The sequence below is a fragment of the Carassius carassius genome, chromosome 33, assembly GCF_963082965.1.
Source record: "Carassius carassius chromosome 33, fCarCar2.1, whole genome shotgun sequence".
NCBI classification, from domain to species: domain Eukaryota; kingdom Metazoa; phylum Chordata; class Actinopteri; order Cypriniformes; family Cyprinidae; genus Carassius; species Carassius carassius.
In genome coordinates this window covers 19,308,669-19,326,196 of record NC_081787.1, presented here as the reverse complement: position 1 = coordinate 19,326,196, position 17,528 = coordinate 19,308,669, and the positions used below count along the sequence as shown (strand labels likewise).

Below are 17,528 nucleotides of genomic sequence, written 5' to 3'. Positions count from 1 at the left end.
TAAACTTAATATTCACAAACCTAGTTGGTTAAATCACTATGTTCCTTAGATCTGATGTATTGCATGCACTGTGTCTGCATAGCTTATGCTACCAAGTTGTGCTATCCTGACTCAATAAGTTCTAATAATACAGAATTTTTACAATCTGTACCATTGCTATTATTAAATATGTTTTACAGCGTTATATACTAGAGAGTTTAAGGTTGGTTAAATGAATGAGATGACTGCTTTCAGATGAATAATTAGTAGATTAGCAATTTTTATTGCTGCCTAGTTACCCCACTAAGTATGTTATTAAAAAGGGGGAAAATGTTGTGTTCATGTCTAACATTGCATTGTTACTATAATTGTGAAAGAGTAAATTCTGTAGTGATGTAAGTCTACAAACGTGATGTAATGAAGTGAGTGTAGGTTGGAAGTTGAGTTAACATGCTGAGTGTTTGCTGTTTCTGTCTCATCTGTTTTATTTTTAAATTAAACTGCTAGATACCGCAAACCATTTCGAACTGTTCTCACTTCACCCCAGAACACCCCACCACAGCAGTTATATATATATATATATATATATATATATAATTTTCCTTGTTAAATAAGATTTGATTGAAGTAATCCCCTAATCATCACTTCATTAAGCAGACTGAGGTGTGCCTGTGTTGGAATTCATCAGTCTGGAATGGAATGACTGCCACACATAAATGCTTACATGTCAGCAACTCGCTTTTGGCAGAATTGATGTTGTTGCAGCACCAGTTTTCACCAGTAGAGCTCTCACTGCTTTGTAAACTGTAATGCGGTGTGATCAGATCTTTATTGGTCACAGTTGTGGCTCTAGACAAATTTTACTAGGGGGGCCAAGGAGGGGCCAGTGTTTAACCAGAGGGACACATTAAAAATGGCAACATATTTTATTTAAACGTAATGCAAATAAATACAAAAAGTAATTCTTGTAAAAATCTACACAGTAATTTTACACAATCTAAACATGTTAATAAAAACAAATTACTATTAGTACTCTTATAAAATTCAATTAGGCAATCATACATTTCACAATTTAATATTTATATATGAATGTCAAGAATTCAGAAGTGTATATATTTATAATGCTTACACTACACTACACATAAATAATATACAATTAAATTATGCTTATTTTAAATGTATTGTGCAGGCTAAAAATATAATAAGCTTTTAATAATCTTTCAGTGCGCAAAACCATGATAATATGAAATGCTTCAATACTGAGCTCACAAAGTGATTTAAAAAGTTTACGGCTTTTAAAACGTGTTTGATCTAACAGACACAAGCGAATCTTTTAAAAACAGCAACAAACATGGAATACAAATACACAAAATAAAGTCATTTTATGCAAATCCACAGCTTTTTTATCTACAGATCAAGCATTATAATGTGAGTACTATATAATATTGGAGAGAGTTTTACCATGCATCCTGCTGTAAATGGACGAGGTGCGCGCTATTTGAATACTGAATGGAGAATGATTGACAGCCGCAGAGGAGGGAAAACAAGGTTTCCGTAAACTTTAATTTAATGATGTAAATAGTTTTCTGTCCATAACATTAAGCTATGGAATCGCTTCAGATGACTTTGAGAAATTATAATCAGACCCAAGTCACCAAAACTGATGTGGAAAAAAACGGGAGGCGCCCAAAAGCGCGATGTTTGCATCCCTGAATATGATTAAGTTCCCAAGAGTTTGGGTGTGCTGCACTAATTTACCCGTGTAGAACGTTGCGTCCATGTCTATGGATCATTAATCCATAGACAGCAAAAGAAAATCATATTGCTTTTTTTTTTTTTAGCACGGGGGTGGCCACAGGGGTGGCCAGGGACATGTCTACAGAGGCACGGGCCTCCCTAGGCCTCCGTGTAGAACCGACACTGATTGGTCTGCTTATGGAATTATGGATCCATAAAGATTATGGAATGCTTTACCTCTGTGTATTCGCTCTGTATCATCCTTATCTGTTTTTAAAACTATGCTAAAAACGCATCTTTTTGAATTAGCATATTCTAAGTGAGGAAGTGGTATTGAAATGTTTGTTTTATTATGATGTTTTTATTGCTTATTTGTTTTGTGCAATTGTCTATTACAATATGTGCAGCACATTGGACAAATGGACAAATGGATAAATGGTGCTATATAAATAAATTTGACATTGACATTGACATTGGTCAGGCTGAACATCAAACTCATATTCTCCAAGACAACAAACGTATTAAACACCAGAAGTGATGCTGATGGTTCAGTAAAACCCAGAAAGTATACTCACAAGGACTCAGTTAACCACACTGAGGTGTATCTCACTCACTAGCGCTAACACTGAGCTGTTGTCGCAGTCAATTCAACATTAAAGATATTATCACCGAGCCACAGAAAGAAAAAAAAGACAATAAACACAAGAAAAAGCCTGCAGTGCATATGTGTGTGTGTTCAGGTCTCCGCTGGCCAAATCTGAGGCCAAATCTTATTATCAGAGTATAATTGCTTGGCTTGAAATTGCCTCCTGCAAAATGCCCATTCAAAACAGCCACAATAAGCTATTTACTGTTATTACTTTGAAGCAGCTGTTACCATGGCAGCAGCGGCTATTTTTGGATGGAGGCTGACTATAATAAAGAGGCCAGATTTGCCTGAGAATATTTTTAATGTGATAATTCTTCTTCGGGAAAATGATATAGATGCTGATTGTTTGATTAATGTCTCTTTACGGAGGTGAAGCGTGCTTCTGTCGAAAGCTTGATGCCATGAACGTGCGTCTGCCTGGTTTTATCAGATAAAATGATTTGCCTCTCAACACGAACTCTAATTTGTCAAATCCTTGTTTTCTTTTTGTCGTAACTCCCCAGAGGCACATTTTGTTGCTCAGAGGTCATTCTTTCATATCTCATGAGGTTTAATAGAGTTCTCAATTGAGTTTCTGTGAAGATGCAAGATGCTTCTTCTAAAATTTATTTGGAGGAATAAAAATAGACGTGAGACAATTGTTGACGTACATTAAAAGTAGACTGTTTTGGCTAAATAACTAAATACAGAAAACTTATTTTGTGTGCATTGGCTGTTCATTTACACAACAACGGCATTTTGGTGGCCTGAAAATCTGATTCAAAGTGCAAGTTTAGATATATATCTAGATATATCTGTGAGGATATATCTGTGAGTAAGCTACAAAAACGCAAATTCGTGGAAATGGTGACATTTTGCACATGCGAGTTCAGTCAAAGAGAAAGACAAGACAATACGATGTTTCATGATTCATTAGCAACTTTTGAGTGAAATTTTCTGCTCATGTTTTTTTAAATACAGTCTTTAAATGAGAATAAATCCCAGCATTCATTAACTCACATGCTGAAATGAAAAATATAGAAATAAGGATCATTTAAAGACACAAGGATGTTTTGTTCATACATGACAGATGTGTATGTTTATTTTTTTATCTTTCCTCATTGGACCGAGAGCAATGACATCATCATTGCGATATCACAGGCACCTGTTCATCAGTTCTGAAGTAGTTTTCTTGCATAGGGCAGTAAGTAAATAATAATAATAATAATAATATACACTACAAAACACTGATTGTATATTTTCTTCATTTTTATAAACAGACATTCAGTTACTTATGTGAGTTATATACAAAGGAAGTGGTGTGGTTTTTTTCCCCTCCAGGTCGGAGTTTGACAAATGAATCCAAATGAAATCCATTTCCCACTCAATAGCTGTTAGTCCATGTTTTCTTCCCTCTTTTTGTGTTACATTTCTCTTCTTTTTTGGGATCCATCCAGAGGAAGATTATGGATATTTGTTCTTATCACCGCCAACATGATAAATTCTGTAAGGCATGATAAACACAATATCTCTGTCTTTCTGTCTCCAGTTATACAGCTACAATTTAGACAGCTACTGGCCCCAAGACACTCTCACCCGCTCTGTGGAGCCTTTAGAGTGGCAATACAAATGACTTCCTCTCTGCGTTCAAAAAGTCTTATAAAAAATTTAATTGTGATAATAATTTTAAAATAACGGATCACAAAGTGGTTTTGCAGATTAAAGAAAGACCGAAAGAAACTGAATTTAAAAAGTAAGTCTGCTGAAGTTTCTTTTCTAGATGCATGTGGCACACACAACTCTGAATCTGTGTTCACAGGATTCACTCTTATAATAGCGTGTCCACTAAGAACCAATAAAGGTTTTGCAGTCTGATGCCATAGAAGAACCTTCTAAGTTCCTCAAAGAACATTTAACTCTCTGGGTGAATCTTGTCCAGGTCATATTTCATCAAAAGAAAGAAATAGAGTCATCATGATTTTTGTGTGATTTCCACAACAATCATGTGCTGCAATGCAATGCAATGCAATGCAAGCATTAAAAAAAAAAAAAATTAATCACAATTACACCAGAAATAATGGCTAAGTGCAAAAATATTAAAGGTCCTAAAAATAGGCTTAATTTTCTTGATGCAAAATTTAATTTCTTATTTTTTCCCCCTTGCTATTGAAGTTAATGTGACCTGGAAATGTTTTCCTGGCTTGTTGAAATCTCCAAATGACCATGCAGCAACTCAAGATCCATATACAGTTGTTGTACCTTAGATGAACTTCATCTTTGAAACTTTTGGGTTTTCCAAGGACATTTCTGGTCTCTAGGCGTCTCAAGTAAGAGGTCTAATAGCAATGCCTGCATTTGACTCAGTGGAGCAAAAGAGTCTTCTGTGTTTAAATGATAAGCTGTGGTGTGCTGGAGGAGATGCGTTGAGGCAAACGGCCCGTGGGGACACAAAGTGGGAAGTCAGCATTCATACTCTTCTCCCATCTCTACACATGCTCACCCCTTACAGCACCAACCTAAATACAGACACTCACAACATAATTAGTCCCTATTTTGTGATTTATAGATTTGATTTGCATTTAAAATTAGGATCACACAGTTTTAGCATAAACAATAATAAGCATAATGTTAAGTATAATATATATGTTAAGTTTAATTAAGTATAATAAGTATTATGATAAGAAACAAGCAAAATTTCTCATGGCATTTTATTATTATTATTATTTTTATTTTATTTAAATTATCATATTTTCAATAATGATTTTAAAATAAAATTATTTAGAATCAGCATAAATCTCTTCAATGTGAAAACAAAAACATTTATTCGGTTAAAAGGAATGGCTTAAATGGATTGTTCACCGAAAAATGAAAATTATGATCCTCGTGTCGTTCCAGACCTCCGTTTATCTTTGGAACACAGTTTAAGATATTTTAGATATAGTCCGAGAGCTATCTGTACCTCCATTGAAAGTGTATGTATGGTATACTGTCCATGGTTAGAAAGGTAATAAAACATCATCAAAGTAGTCCATGTGAAATCAGAGGGTCAGTTAGAATTTTTTGAAGCATCGAAAATAAATTTTGGTCCAAAAATAGCAAAAACGACGTCTTTATTCAGCATTGTCTTCTCTTCCGGGTCTGTTGTGAGCGAGTTCAAAACACTGCAGTTTAGTGATATCCGGTTCGCGAACGAATCACTCGATGTAACCGGATCTTCTTGAACCAGTTCACCAAATCAAACTGAAACGTTTGAAACGGTTCCCGTCTCCAATAAGCATTAATCCACAAATGACTTAAGATGTTAACTGAGCCGAGCCAGATAATTAACGAAAAATTGACTCATTCTCGAGTCAAGAACCGGTTGCATCAGTTTTCGGATCACCAGTAGTGATGGGAAGTTCGGTTCTTTTCCGTGAACCGGTTCTTCCGGGCAGTTCGATTCAGTAAACTAGTTGAAGAAAACGGTTTACCGGTTCTTTTGCGCTCGAAGTAATGACGTCATTGGCGATGATAGCCCTTGATTTAAGCCTTCGGTTTTATCGCGCTCATAACATTAGCACAGAATCAGTTCAGAATCAATCTTTAAAAGAATCAGTTCGGTTCAGACGCTCTGTGTGTCAGTCTCCTTCACACTGAATCAGGCATGCGCAGTATCATCAGCTCCTCGGTTCTCGCGTCTGACAGAAATGGTTCTTGACTCGAGAACGAGTCAATCTTTCGTTCATTATCTGGCTCGGCTTGGTGTTCATCTTCAGTTCTCTCTTCACAGCAGTTCAGTCAGTGTACTGTTTGAGCACATGAATTACTCCCGGATATTGGTTTGTTTTAACTCAGAGGGAGTGTCAGCCACATTAAAAAAGTTAACAGTCATTTGTGGATTAATGCGTATTGGAGATGCGAACCGTTTCAAATGATTCAGTTCGATTTAGTGAACTGGTTCAAGAAGATCCGGTTACATCGAGTGATTCGTTCGCGAACCAGATATCATTAAACTGCAGTGTTTTGAACTCTCTCACAACAGACCCGGAAGAGAAGACAATGCTGAATAAAGACGTAGTTTTTGCTATTTTTGGACCAAAATGTATTTTCAATGCTTCAAAAACTTCTAACTGACCCTCTGATGTCACATGGACTACTTTGAAGATGTTTTTATTACCTTCTAACCATGGACAGTATACCATACATACACTTTCAATGGAGGGACAGATAGCTCTCGGACTATATCTAAAATATCTTAAACTGTGTTCCGAAGTTAAACGGAGGTCTCACGGGTTTGGAACGACATGAGGGTGAGTCATTAATGACATAATTTTCATTTTTCGGTGAACTAACCCTTTAAATATGGCTAACTGTGGAACAAGCAATATTCAATTAGTTAAAATGAAAACATATTGTATTTACTGATATTAAATATATAAACCTGGTTATTGTGTTTAAAACACATACAGTTTATTAGTATTATTAAAGCAATACCTGTGTCATTTACTGTATGAGTGACAAATATGCATCACTTACATTTTTTAGTTTGTGTTAAAATTGCATGATCCAAATGGATGCAAATGTTATATGCAGTTCAAATACACCTTAAATTTAAGCCTAAATAAATAAAATAACTTTAAGCCTGAATGCAAAACTGCAGCTCAAGTTTGCTCTTATTTCAACTGAGGCTGGAAATTGGACTGAAATACACATGCATGAACTAATATTTGTGTGTGTATAAATGCATATAAACACGTATTTATCATTCTGAATGGGTAATATTGTTAGAGAGAGAACAATATACAGAACCATTAAAGTGGCAGGTTAACGAGGTATGTGCGTGATGGAGGATGAACATACAAAGTCAATTTCACACTAGGCTGAGTTCCCGGGGAAGTCAGACATTTTGATCACTCCATCATGCTACTGATAGCCTGCTCCAAACACACACACACACACACACACACACACACACACACTCGGAGCGTCACATTAAAGGGTTAGTTCACTCGAGAATGAAAATTCATCCATCTTCTACTCACTCTTGATGCATCGATGCACGTCTTCCAGTTCCCAACAGTCAGCAGAAGTGGGAAAAAAAGTGTTTATTACATTTGAAATCTGGATATTTGTCTTACATAATTGCATGGATTCGCTACAGGGGGCCTTTATTCACCCCCAGGAGCCGTGTGAGGAACATTTTATTACAGATGTGCACCCTTTATTTCACGACTTCTGAACTGTTGAAAACAAACACCCACTTACCCTACTGAAAAACTTGAAAGAGCAAGGACAATTTTTTATGTAATTTCATTGGATTATCCTGAAAGATAAAGTCACATACACCTAGGATTCTTCGAGGGTGAGTAGAAGATGGAAGAATTTTCATTCTCGGGTGAACTAACCCTTTAACAAAATAGACTGAGAGTGAGAAATTAATATGCAGTAGTATGCAAAATTTCAAGCATGACCCTGAATGGCCTACCATTTTAAAACATGTGATTTATACTGTACAATTGGATACTGTATCCCATAATTAAATAATCATATTTTAGCCAAATCCTGAGATAACTAAATTTAAAGTCTTTTGCATATGTAACCATGTAAAATATTGAGGAAGCATTATCTGATTTCTGTCTTGCTTTCCTGTGACTTAATTTTTTCTCATATTCTAATCACTCACTATTTCTTAAATATTTATTTGGTAAAAAATACAGTAATATTGTGAAATATTAATAAAATAATAAAAAAAATTGTTTCTATTTGAATATATTTAATATTTTATGTATAAAATTGTATGTGTAAAATTATTTCAAAAACAAAATTATTCAAAAAAAAATTACCAGTAGTGTATATATATATTTCATATTGCACTTAGAAATCCAAGACAAGACAATTTGGGAAAAATACAAATAAAAAGAATAATAAAAATATTAATAATGCACGGTCTTTCAGGTCTTCTGTTTTAAATACAAAAGGCAATATACAGTATATAATGAGCAGTATGTAGTAAATATTATGCTGAGTAAAATGTAAAATGTTTTCTTTTTCTCTGATCAGTAAATTTAAAAGCCTTCTTTATACATTTACGTTGGCGACAGCGTGAAAGAGAGAGCAATGTTAATGATTCATTAGATGAACTGTGCTGCTTCGTTAACATGTGGAGTGATAGTCGAGATTTCTAATCAGTGAGACTGTCTGTATCTCCATATTAACTTGCACAAAGGCATACCAGCACATCCACAGTCATGCATGTATTTATGTAGACACAGGTCTAAGAATACACATGCACATGTGTTCTAAGTAATCAAATAATCATTTAATAAATTTTATAGATTCAAATAAATAAAACAAGTTTGTGCCATATATGTTTTGTTGTCATATTTTAAAAGAATGGTGGAATGGATTCAAAAGCTGTCTTCTCAGATCACCCCAAAAATCACAGAATCAGTTCAGCAATCTCCAGCACACCTATACTATACAGCAAAATGCCATGAGTTAAATAAATCAAAGGGACAGTTCACCCAAAAATGAACTCGCCTGCATGCTGTTCCAAACGCGTATGACTTGCTTTCTCCTGTGGAACACAAAAGGAGATTTTTGGTATATAAATGAACATCGTAAATAATACAGGTTCTTTGTTGGGATCTGTGACTCTATTAAGAACATTTAGCATCCAAGGAACCCTTAGAATGCACAAAAGGGTCTTTATAGTGCAAAAAGGTTCTTTAGAGCTATTTAAAGGATATTTTAAGAAACATTTTAACATCCTTTTGGAGTGTAAAAAGGTTCTTGGGGGTATTAAAGGTTTTGCCACACTAAGAAAAATGTTTAAGCAACTTTCACTAGTTCTTTGGGGAAGAAGAAATGGTTCTTCTATGGCATCGCTGAGAAACCCCCTTTTTAGTCTGTCAAGCACCAAAAAGCACAAAAAAGCAGCATAAAAGTATTTTATATGACTATTTTAACATATAAATGCTCTATATTTAAAATCATAGAATAGCTTTGTTTGATAAACAAGCCAAAAATGAAATCATATGTTGATAAAAACATCTTCCATATCTTATAGGAATAACACTATTAAAAAATTATAATGCAAAAAATGACAACAACTTATACAAAGCTATCATATGACTTTATCAGACGTCTATCAGATGTCATTAAGGCTATTTTATGGTGCTTTTTTATCATTCTTGGACTTTGACATCAAACATTCTACTGAAAATTTTCTTTTATTGTTCCGTGGCACCATTTTTGAGTCATATATATTATTATATTTTTTTGGGATAATGAAGACCTCAACCAATCACAGTTAAAATCCATAGAAAAACAGCCCTATGTGGATCAGTGGAGGTTTTCGTCATCTTTTGGCTCTTGTATGACAACATCATTCTATTTAACCCTCTAACTGTTCTAAATGACTGCAGAACCATCTGGTCCCTGTGCGGTTGCCACGGCACCAGGCTCCAGGGGGCCTTTCGGCACATGCTGTGTGCTTCAAATGGTGAAACTCCTTCCCTATGTCACACTTACTTTTTTATAGCAGAGAATGTATCAGCTATAAGATGAAAAAATACTGCAATAATGAAAACGAAACCCAAATTGAACTGAACTGAAAACAAGCCATTCAACTTCAAAAACAAAAAGAGAAAATCATCATTTGAGCTTTAACTACTTAATTTGTAACAACAATAATTCTTATAGTCTCTTTAAAAAATATAAAAAAACATGCATATGTGTTTTTCAACAATCAGGACACGTTCATTTCCAACATTTTCTCTCGGCGATAGAACACAGGATAGATACCATTCATGCCTGATAGTCTACATACACCATGATGTGGTTTAAAATTAGATTTCATCTCAACTGAAAGAAAAACGTTGTGTATTATGTCAGAAATATTTCTTCTTGGCAGACATCTGCATGGTCAGTTCAGAGTTGTTGGGTTTTCTGAAAATTCCAGTTTCCGAATGAAGGATTTTTTCCCAGAAGTGTCTCTATGTAAAAAATAATAATACTAATAATCTTTATTATTATAGACTAAACAACCCTGTTATTTATTTTTCTATCTATTTAGTGGCATTGTTCCTCCTGACTGGAAATATGGCTATTCAAAAAGACAACATATAAATCTATGATTCATTCCTGTGAGATTGCTTGGATTGTTTTTTAATTTAATTATTTTTACTTATTATAATATATCCACATGCTTAATCTTATGTATGGCCCTTTTTTATTAAAAAAAAAAGAAGAAAAAAAAAGTTGTAATATTATTTCACCCAGATAATCTCTTCTGTGTGCTTGTGCAGTTTTGTCTGCAATCATATAATTAAGTTTCTTGGAATTGCTTGTTAGTGTAATCCTTAAGATGGTTCTTTATTCAGTTGTAGAAAAAAAGGTACAAACATCCAAGCCTGTTCTCGTTAGCCTCCCTTTGCCTCCATGGTGTCTTTGGATAAGTAAACCACCCAGTACACCATGTTGAATGCCCCAAAGGACACTGGGAATAAAATACGTGCGTATTCATCGATCTTGCTGGCTCCTCCGGTTGGAGGAGTGGCAGGTTGAGGTGCAGGCTTGATTTCCTTCTTTTTAATATTCTCTAATTTAGGCCCCAGGAGATGATGAAGAGGTGCGGCGCCCGGAGTTGCAGCGGGCGATGGTTTCTCTGGAACTGTTGGTGTAGAGGGCGGGGCAGGCAGTGTTGTCTTGGATGCAGAGGATGAAGTGGCTGCATTTGATTGGCTGGCAGAACTGGGGCTGAGACGTGATTGGCTGGAAAAACTGCTGGTGCCCTCTGAGGTGAAAGATGATTGGCTGGTCAAGGTCGGTTTGGATGTGGCTGCTCCGCTCTTGCTAGACGTTTCAGTTCTTTGGGTCTTCTTAGAGTCTGGTTGAGACTGTACATTGGAGTTGACACGTTTCCGCAGGTTGCCATTAGTATCTGAGTTTAGCTGTTGGGTAAATTGGAGAAAAGGTAACTATAATGCACAACAGACATTTGTCAATAATGCTGTTCAAGTTGAAATGAATAGAATTAGTTATTGAAAAAAGCATGGTTTTCATTATTTACATACTTAGGTCAAATAGTTCAGGCAAAAATTAAAATTTTATGTAAACGTACTCACCTTCAGGACTTCCAAGATGTATATGAGCTTGTGTTTTCATTTGAACAGATTTGGAAAATTTTTGCATTACATCACTTGATCATCAGTGGATCCTCTACTGTGAATGGGTGCCGTTAGAATGAGAGTCCAAACAGCTGATAAAAACATCACTATAATCCACAAGTAATCCACACCTCTGTAGTCCAGTGTTTTAATGCAAACGTCGCTTCTGGCCAAAATACAAGTCCGTAATCCATAACAACGCTTCCTTGATTGTGATGTTTTTATCAGCTGTTTGGACTCTGATTCTGATGGCACCCATTCACTTTAGAGGATCAATTGGTGAGCAAGTGATCCAAAATCTTAAAATTTGTTTTGATGAAGAAACAAACTCATCTTGGATGGTCTGAGGGCTAGCACATTTTTAGAAAAAGTTCATTTTGGGCTGAACTATTTGTTTAAAATGAACAACACTGAGAGTAACTTTAAAATCTTAAAGCAAACAAAGGTACAAAAATAACACTTTGTCTTCTGTAATATGAAGCAATATAAAATCAATTTATAGTTTAATTATATTTTCAAAAGACTGCATTTCCACATCTGAGCTGCCAAACCTTTATTTTAATGAGAAGACATGTAAGATCCTTGCAACAGACTCTGAATCAAACTGGTCAAATCAAAGCACATTCATAACCCACTTGACAAAGACATTTTATTACAGACAAAATAATAAAACTTTTTTTGTACACAAATAATATTTCTGGTTACACAATAAGCATCACTGAAACAATTTAAAACAAGATATCAGGAACTAAATGAAGTGCACCATGCAGTGAGCATGTGTCTGTAATGTGCAACTGAACAGACATCATGCTTGCAGTAACGTTCAGGGCTGTAAGGAGCTTTTATGATCAGATGGTTTGCTCTTTGTGGGTGTATGGAGGAGGGGGGTGGAGCTATTCTATAAACAGCTTTTTCATATAAACAAGGACAAGAGAGATGAGTCCACTCAGTGTGTGTGTGTGTGTGCAAGTTAAAAAGATCCCAATTATATCAAGGGAGGATATTTTACAGCAGGGGCTGATGGGAATGTTCATAGTATGTAGTATGTACTATATTTGATGAAGATCTTAACTTCTCTGTTGAAAAACATTCTGTGCATATTGCATATAAATCTGCCATGTTGTTAAACAAGAACTACTTTTTAACTATAAGAAACACATTTCTTGGTAACTACAGTAACTGCAGTCACCGACACTTAAAAAAACCCTCCTGGTTTACACATATTTTACAACTCCACTCCAATGGCCCCATGGGATAGCAAGGTGTCAAATTCAAATCTCAGCAGATGTAGTACTTGGACACAGGGATTAAATATGATTTCTAGGATTAAACCCATGATGCTGAGTTCATTTCATTTCCCTGATCATTCGTATATTTGACTTGTTTTTGTTTTTTGTTTACTTTGTTTTGGCTCACCTTTCTGTCTTTTTAGGCAAAGAACCATGCTGTGGTCAGCATGAACGTACAAAGACTTAAATTGATCCATATTAGGATTTCTTCTTAAATGTTTCTTAATGGGTTCAGATCAATTTATTATTATTATCATTATTATTATTAAATCCACTAAAACTAGGTCTAGGGTTTGGAATAATTATATATATATATATATATATATATATATATATATAATTATATCTTTTTCTTTTTTTTTTCAAGGCTGAATTTTTTTTCTCAAAAAAATTTGTACAACAATTGAGTATTTTCAAAAGTAATTTATTCCTATGATGCAAAGCTGAATTTTCAGCATCATAACTCCAGGCTTCAGTGTCACATAATTCCTCATACATCATTCCGATTTATGCTGATTTGGAGCTCATTTATTGTCAGTTAATATTGGTGCTAAACTATAAAAAAGGATTATTATTATCAAGATTCATATTTTTGTGGAAACTGATAAAAAAAATTCAGGATTCTTTGATGAATAGAAAGTTCAAAAGAACAGCATTTATTTGAAATATTAATCTTTTTTAACATTTTTAAAAGTAACTTTTGAGCAATTTAATGCATCCTTGCTAAATAGAAATATTAATTAACTAATGGTAGTGTATCAATTTCCACAACAATATGAAGCAGCACAACTGTTTTCAACATTCATAATAATAAGATATTTTTCTTGAGCAGCAAATCAGAATATTATTATGAATTCTGAAGGATCATGTGACACTGAAGACTGGAGTAATGATGCTGAAAATTCAGCTTTGCATTACAGCAATAAATTACATTTTAAACTGTAATAATATTTAATTAGCTTCTGAATAAATAAATACAGCCTTGGTGAGAATAAGAGACTTCTTTCAAAAAAAAAAAAAATTAAGTAGTTTGCAAAAATCTAGCGATGAAATTATGAAGCAGCACTGAAAACATGTTGTAAATTCCCAAGTTGGATTATTTGTAATGTGTATAAAGTCGAACGTACAGTTCCTGCTATGCTGAGCTCACCGACGAACTCTGTTAACATTGCTCTTTGCATCAAATCTTAAAGCAAGAACTACGTGTTTTATAATGTATATGTAGTCTCTGTAATGTGTGTAAAATCATCTCACCTGTAGAACCTCCTCTGTGTCTTTAGCTTTTCCTGACCGTGTGGAGCTCTTGGCGGCGGCTGCGGCCTGTTTTCTCTTGGCTCTCTCTGCCTGAACGTTGGTGAGGTAGTTCACAGCCGCAAACTCGATGAGAGCAGAGAAAACGAAAGCGAAACACACAGCGATGAACCAATCCATGGCAGTGGCATACGAGACCTTGGGCAGAGAGTGCCGAGCGCTGATGCTGAGGGTCGTCATTGTGAGAACAGTGGTGATACCTGTTAGAAAAGCACATTAAAAATATTAATTACAATAACTAGTAGCAAATGTTACATGAATGTGTGTTTATGGTTGTGTATTATAAAAATGTGTTTGAATGTATGCATACTCATGACCTGTGAACCATTAGTAAGTGTCCATTAGCTATTATACCTTTATTCTCTTCTCTTTCATATCTCTGTCTCCCTCAGGAGTGCTTTAAAACTGACCACCATACAACAATGTAATTTGTTGAGATTTTAACATCAAGTGAAGTTGATGAGCAAAACTATTAGTGCTTCATCAGTTGACGACAAAAGTCCATACCATTAGGCTAACAGAAGCAATGGGTTATAAAGACACAAAAAGGCACAATGATGCAGTAATTGAAAGAAACACACTCTGTAGAAAATTAAAAATGTGTTATCATTTACTCAGCTTTAGTCATTCCAAACCTATATGAGTTTCTTTCTTTTTTTTATAAGGAACACAAAATAAGACACCAAACAGTTGCTGGTAGCCATTGACTACCATAGCATTTGTATTTCCTACTACGAAAATCACTGGCTACCAGCAAAAGTTTGCTTTCCAATATTCTTCCAAATATATTGTTCTGTGTTCAACAAAAGAAAAAAAATATCATCCGGGTTTGGAAAAACATCAGGGTAAGTAAATGATTTAAATTTTTAGGTAGATTATCCCTTTAAAGTCTTCATGAAATGGTATTCACAACCAATTTTAAACCCATAACCAGATGCATTATGCATTGTTCATAGAATGTTTTTTTTTTTTTTTTTGTCTTGCAACATCCTTCAAGTTGGATGATCATTAACTTTTTTTTTTTTTTTTACATCACCTTTAACATCTACGAAACTTCGATAACGCAAAGGGTTCTTTGTTGAGTAAAAAAGGTTCTTTAGATTAAAGGGGTCATATGATTCGATTTCAATTTTTCTTTTCTCTTTGGAGTCTTACCATCTCTTGGTGCATAAAGAAGATCTGTAAAGTTGCAAAGACTAAAGTCTCAAATCCAAAGAAATATTCTTTATAAAAGTTAAGAGTCAACCACTCCTACCTAAAATGGCTAATTTAAACCTGCCCCCGACATGTCTACATCACGATGTAGGAAGATAATAATACCGCCCTAGTGTCCACGCAAAGAAAGAAGGTGTAACTTTTATTCTCACTGTTGCCGCCGCTGCCATATTGAGGAGATGCTGTGTGTTGAAAATACTTCGTGAAAATAAAAGTGAAAATACTTCGCTTGGCCGTCCAAAAGAGGACATGACAAGAAATCAGTGGTTAAGTTGAATTAACAACACTGTCCCAGAACAGTTCAACCCAAATGTACAGATGTGTGCAGCAAATTTTATGGAGAATGAGGACTGTTTCCTGAACCAGTAGGCTACAATGCGTTTGTGGCACAAAGGCTGTTTCTATAAAGTGGGGCAGTTCCAACTTTGCAAGGACAGTCTGGGCGCTTCTCACTTACAGCCTGTAAGTACGTTTACATATTTTAAGAATTTGCCACTGATTATACAAACGTGAGTTTTGAGCAGTGTAGAATAGTGCTTGTTGTTTGTTGTTTCTCCGATCACAAATGCAGACATGGTTTTATGTTTACGCTGCGTGATATGTAACGCAACGTGTAGAAACACAGTATAAGTCATTCTAATCAGTAATTATGTCCCCATTAGATGCAACAAATGCCTCGTTTGTAATGAGTTTTATTGGTTTTGTCTGGTCGTGCTGGGGCATGGCATCACAGTATGTTAAGGGGCGTAACATTTCTGTCTCACGCTTGAGGTATTCGGCCAATCATAATGCACTGGATATCTGGCCAATCAGAGCACACCTTGCTTTTCAGAACAATGAGCTTTGTAAAAAATCTACACGTTTCAGAAAGGCGGGGCATAGAGGGGCAACAATAATGAAAATTATATGGAAAATAATGTGTTTTTCTTTGTCTTAAACCACATAAACACATTGTATTACACCAAATACACAAAATAATGTTATTTTTAGCAACATCATATGACCCCTTTAACATGTTCTTCACACTATGTTTCTGTTAAAAACGGATCACTAAAAGGTATTTTGCTTGTAATAATGTGGATAACTTGGAATAACTGGTGCACACAACAATACGTAGAGGAAGCATTTTCCTCTTTTTAATATTTATTTTATTATTCGCATGTGGATTTTTTTTTAAACAGAAGAAAAAATATAATTCTCTGCAACTTATGAAGAATTTTCAGCTTTAAGAACTTCTCCAAGCGTTCATTTTTTTTGGTCCATGTTCTAGGTTTGTTTGGTTTTTTTAGTCATACTGTGGGCCTGACATAAATGTTAAAGGTCAGATCAAAAATTAGGTAGATTTCTTCAGCAGTAACACTTTAAACCACCAGGGGGAGTCGGGAATTCACTCTTAACCTGCATGTCTGAAGTTGGAAGCATTTTTCTCTCAGTGAAACTAAACCATGCCACTGAGCAGTGAGCATGCCAGACGTGAGTCACACATATACACCAACACACAAATCACGGAGGCAGCCAGTATCCCTTCTCCTCCCACACACACACACATCCATACACTAATAAAACATAAGAAAACACACATACAAACCTCTCGCACATCAAGCCAGCCCCGCACACAATACAACACACTCTCCCACATATTCTCTCTGCATTCTTGAGTTTGCAAGACGTTAGAAATAAACACGGACATAAAAAAGGCACTTTCACATTATTAATTTGCTGTTTGTTGATTGGCATGACAGCTGTTTTCTGAACATTTTTGGGTCAGATTTCAATTCAAAATCAAACTAATTAAAATAAGCTTTTTTTTTTTATGACCATTTATATTGTTGGCATTAGCATTATTTTCATGACAACTAAGCACATTTGTCCTCAATTCTCATTATTGTAATGCAAACAAAATAAAATTTTCATTACTGTAATGTGTAAAGAAATTATACATGATAGTCAGCTTTTATGCTGATTTTCACGAAAACGTTGTATTACAGTACTACTGTAATAGTGTAAAAATACAACACTGCTACACTACAGCAATGGAAATCTATATATATATATATATATATATATATCAGAGGTGGAAAGTAACAAATTACATTTACTCGCGTTACTGTAATTGAGTAGCTTTTTTGTGTACTAATACTTTTTAAAGTAATTTTTTAAATCTGTAATTTTACTTTTACTTAAGTATATTTTGTTTGAAGTATTGTACTTCGCTACATT

At 34.9% G+C, this 17,528-nt stretch overlaps 1 protein-coding gene across 1 annotated transcript in view; it reads right to left on the bottom strand.

Moving 5' to 3' along the window:
• Positions 1 to 9,153: 9,153 nt before the first annotated feature.
• LOC132113918 (gamma-aminobutyric acid receptor subunit alpha-6-like) overlaps positions 9,154 to 17,528 on the bottom strand; it is a 36,287-nt gene continuing 27,912 nt past the window's right edge. Inside the window, exons 8-9 of the mRNA XM_059521975.1 lie at positions 14,037 to 14,293; positions 9,154 to 11,277 (exon numbers count right to left, since the gene is read on the bottom strand). Of these exons, the coding sequence (XP_059377958.1) occupies positions 10,747 to 11,277; positions 14,037 to 14,293 (788 nt within the window). The 3' untranslated portion in view covers positions 9,154 to 10,746. The remainder of the gene's footprint in view (positions 11,278 to 14,036; positions 14,294 to 17,528) is intronic.